General features: G+C 43.7%; 1 protein-coding gene across 1 annotated transcript in view; it reads right to left on the bottom strand.

The window, feature by feature from the left end:
* Window positions 1-3,043, bottom strand: part of rims4 (regulating synaptic membrane exocytosis 4) — a 119,088-nt gene extending 116,045 nt beyond the window's left edge. Inside the window, exon 1 of the mRNA XM_085777097.1 lies at window positions 2,733-3,043. Coding sequence (XP_085633223.1) covers window positions 2,733-2,829 — 97 coding nt within the window. The 5' untranslated portion in view covers window positions 2,830-3,043. The remainder of the gene's footprint in view (window positions 1-2,732) is intronic.
* Between the last annotated feature and the right edge of the window lie 1,758 nt (window positions 3,044-4,801).

The following is a 4,801-nucleotide window of genomic DNA, read 5'->3' as shown; positions in this document are numbered from 1 at the left end:
TGTGTGTGTGTGTGTGTGTGTGTGTGTGTGTGTGTGTGTGTGTGTGTGTGTGTGTGTGTGTGTGTGTGTGTGTAAAGAAGAGAGGGAAAGAGAGAGATAAAGTCTGTAACCTGCTAACTGTTAGCTAGCTGTTAGCTACCGTAGCTCAGGTGTCGGTCTCCCGTCAGGTAAAAGCTGCCGTTTATTCCTCAGATGAAGCTCATTGCGTTGTTGATACTCTCCGGTAGAGTTATCCATCACTGCAGAATTAGCCGCTAAACTGCTGGACGCTAAAACCGAGGGGCTGTCTGTGTTTACAATTCACGAAAGCAACGTGAATTTACGTGCCGCTCACACTAGTAGAGTTACGCAATGAGGCAGCGTAGCCTCAGCCACACACACACCGTACGGGCAGAAGAGGCAGAGCAGCTCTGTGCCTCTCTGAAATACAACGAGACAGCGAGTGGTTTCTACGGCCGCTCTATAGCCTGTGGTTGATTTTTAAAATGTGAAGTAATCAGCCTAGTAATCTCCGTTTTTATCAAATGTACCGGTAATCTGATTACGGGTTTTTTTTCTGTACTTGTAACGGACTACAGTTACCCTACGCCGTTACATGTAGTCCGTTACTCCCCAAGCCTGCGTGCAACGTAGAGGTCAACAGAAGTTATGCAGTAGGCTATACCTCTAAGTACTAAAGATCATCCGAGCTCCAGCGGGAAGCCTGTTAGAGGAAATTTAAAATTAGGCTACACTAATATCAACTAGTTGGTGGGCAGAAGTCAGAAGAGAGGGGCCTCTGTGCCTCTCTTCTGATTTTCTGAGTGATCCAATTATACTATAGCAGATTTCAGGTCAACACTCAAAATCCTGCCAGGCTAGGGGCTAGGAACATGGCTGAGGGTGATGTTTCATATGACATCATAGCATTTCAGAAGTACTGACAGCATGTTTTAAAGGGATAGTTCAAACATTTTGGCAAATTGGCCCATTGCCATAATCGCTATAGTTTCAGGAGTAGGTTTGTTATCTGTAATTGTCGGTGCAAGCTATTTGTAGATTGGCGGAGCAGAGCCGCGAGCTGATCAGAGCTACGCTACGGAGGCTAATGGGATTTCTTGGTTTTCCTCATCCAAACTCATCAAATACACAATCCAACAACTCCACAACGCTCTGGTGGACAAGTACATTCACCACGCTATGAGATAATAAAAGAACATTACGAGACAGAGTTGTTTTTGAGGTAAATTCATGCAAAATCACTGATGCGTTCCTGTTGGGGGCAGTCTTTTGGCAAGCAGTCTATGCATTTGCCTCGAAAACAACGCCATCTCGTAACATTACATTATTATCTCATAGCGTGGTGACTTGTCCATGCGAGTGTTTTGGAGTTGTTGGATTGTGTATTTGATGAGTTTGATGAGGGAAACCAAGAAATCCCATGAGCCTCCGTAGCATAGCTCTGAGCAGCTTGAGGCTCTGCTCCGCTGTTCTAGCTTGCACCGACAATTAAAGGTAACGAACCTACTGCTATGCTAGTGCCAGGATTATGGCAATGGGCCAATTTGCCAAAATGTTGAACTATCCCTTTAAGGCTCAGTTTCTAAATACAGGCTGTGTGTGTTTCTTTGAGGACTGAAGGTACATCCACCTTCATACTGTATTGAGCTTTAAAGCTCATTCACCCTTGGTTTACTATTTCTTCAGTCAAATTTCTCCCTTTTCTTGTTTGGTTAGTCAGTTTGCACTGTCTCTGCTGCACCGTGTGATCAGACATGTGACTGTAATCTCTGAGGTCACAGTGCACTGATACTCCCTGTAGTACAGTCTATATCACTACAACAAGGTGAGAATTCTGCTTTATAAAAAATGGGTTACTTTTCATCTATTCTGCAGGATCAGATGTGTCTGTGCCCTACTGAAATCAGCTGACACAGTGTGTCTTGTTAATTGTTAATCAGTTTATCATTTCACAAATGTACTGTCAGACTATATCAGGACGTCAGGAATAATGTAATGGTGCAGCAAAATCTGTTCAGAGCAAAATACATTACATCATCTAGTGCATCCATTTTGAGAAAAGATTTGATCCTACTGACAATCTCATCACAGAAAACCTGACTTAACCCTGACCCACCCCCACCTATCCACCCACCACACACTGGGTCTAATTTTACTGTAGCTACTTTTCTTGATTGAATTCATAGTCCTTCTGTGGGTGATGATGACCCGGTTTTACCTGATGTGAACACATGAACACACCTGCAGAGTGCAAGACACATATGACAACATCCAACAGCATACACTGGATATCCATATGCACATAAATGTATTTAATGTAGTTAAATGTAGACTTTTACAGCTGGGTGAGCATCTGCCTGCCAGCCAAATCAGCATGTGTCTTTGGCATCTCTTATTTTGGCCACAGTCATGTGTCATCAGTGATACTGATTACCAAGTATGTTGTATTTGTCTTTTAAAACAACAGATGACTTATCGACTCTTTAGGTTAGGTTCAAATATCTTGTTCTGTCAATAGAAAAACAAAACAAAACAACGTAGAAGGTTTCTGGAGGATGTTGCTTACTGAGAACCTCTGAGCCTAGACAGATTTACATAACACAAAACTGGAGAATGGATGTTTCCCTCCACACATCAGGCAGACAGGTCACAAATTACATGAGCCATCTGCCCTATGTTTTATGTATGGCTGCTCAATCTTGATGTTGTGTGAGTATGTGTGTCCCACTCACCCCCATCGTCTTCGTCGAAGGAGTTCATGCATGGGAAGTAGATGGCGAGGGCCTCAAAGGATGCAGACAGGCTGAGGCGGCTCTGTGATCGTTCCATGTAGAGGCCTGCTGCCGGGCCCGGGTTGGCCGGCTTGGCCAAGCGCGGCTGTGCATTCTTCACGCGGAGTACGGCTCGCGGCGTCTTGAATAGCTATCAGCTGCCCCCCACGGCAGATCCCCCTCACTCTGGAAACAAAGAGTCACGCAAGAATCCTGAAGATTCTCACAGCGACTGAAATCGGTGTTGATTATTTCCCAGTAGCAAGCAGCGGTAGAAGTTGTTGGTAAATAAAGATTTCAGTATTGCTCAATTCAGACCTAGGTTCCAGTGATGCAAAATCATTCCATAAAATATGAGGATACGTTTCTGATGGTTGCACTTGATCTGATAAAAAATAATGTATATAATAGTGAATATCTATCTGTGTGAATTGACACTCAAATGCCTTGTCATCTCTCCTGCAGTATTTAGATTATTGTTTTGTGTCCATTCTCAAATAGATGATCATCCTGCTCTCCATCCCTCTCTGATCCAGGTGACAGCCTGATAGACTCACTGACGACTTAAGCTAAATCATCTGCTCTTCACACTGACAAAAGCTGATATCATGCTCTGTTTGTTTCACAGTAAAACTCCCCGAACTCTGCTCTCTGCATGACAATTTTTCAGCCTCCTCTGTTTTTCCATTCACATTTCAGGAGCTTGATTTTCCGCCTATCCTGCTGGGAAGGAAGATAGGAAGATAGGAAGAGGCGCTGGCGACAGAGATGATGTTGACGTCCAGCAGTTGTACTCCAACTGAATCAGGGCTTTCGGTCTCTGTCTTGCAGTGTTGTCATTTCCTCTTGCTCTCTGCCACTCAGACAACCTGTCTCAAAACCCGGGAGACATTGGCTGCAGTCGGTGCTGCAAATCAGCTTCGTTTCCAAGCCTGTATCAGCCTAGAGAGATAGCTGCAGCAGGAATTCTAACTATGGGGGATCTGTTGCTTCTGCTTTACTGTGACTTGCATCACAGCCGATGTCCTATTGTTCTTCTTGTTGTAAATGTTTGTGGTGGTGTTTTGCTGTCAGCGAGGTCTGCTGTCTTTCTTTCTGCGCTGTCCTCTGTTGCCGTGCCGATTCCTCCTCTGGTTGTTTCTGAGATGGGAAACGACAGAGGAAAGAGAGAGAGAGAGAGAGAGAGATGCAGTGAGAAAAGCTGTACTGTTAAACAGGATGTGTCTGGCTGGACTCATTCACCGGCGAGCTGTGTGGAAAGAGAGAGGGAAGGGAAAGGATGGGGGGGGGGGGCAGAGGGGATGGAGAGCTGACAGGACTGTTGCTGGCATCCGAACCAATCAAATTGTGGATGAGAGGATATGGGTGTGGCTTGGAGACAGTGGATGTAATACAGAACAGGACAAGGTTAGTGTCCCTCTTCAGCTCTCCATTTTCTCTCTCTTTTCCAGCCCTGAAACATAAATATGGGAAAATTCCATTTTGTATCTTTTCATGCAGAATATGTCTATTGATAATGAGAGATGATGTATACAGAGACCTTCAAATCCAGGGCCAGTTCTAGCCATTTTGTTGACCTAGGTGAGGTTGGGAACCGTACAATTTTAGAGAGGAAATTCTGGGGGGGATGTGAAAATGTTTTAATTTTTTGCTTAGCCGTCTGACACTTTCTCCCTTCCTCTCCCTCACTGAACATCAAATTTACTGTAAATTATTGAACCAAATTCAAGGAGCACCCAGACCCTTTTTTTAGTACAACAGTTTCCCTTTTTAGTGCAACCATGTGTTGTTACATACTGTATAGTTTTTAAATCTAGCGTTTCTGAAAAAAAAAAAAAACGTTTTGAAAATTGGTTAAAAATTCAGTGAGTTATGGTGCAAATTAGTGTCAGATGGAACAACTACGTAATCAGGATACAAGAAAGGTAACTCTAATCCATTACAGTACAGAAAAAAATCAGTGTATACCAGTATATTTAATAAAAACTGGGACTACTTGGCAGGATTACACTTTTAAAATCAAACAGGCA

The sequence above is a fragment of the Trachurus japonicus genome, chromosome 5, assembly GCF_045865225.1.
Source record: "Trachurus japonicus isolate A0001 chromosome 5, Traja_1.0".
NCBI classification, from domain to species: domain Eukaryota; kingdom Metazoa; phylum Chordata; class Actinopteri; order Carangiformes; family Carangidae; genus Trachurus; species Trachurus japonicus.
This window is presented reverse-complemented; position numbering and strand designations above follow the sequence as displayed.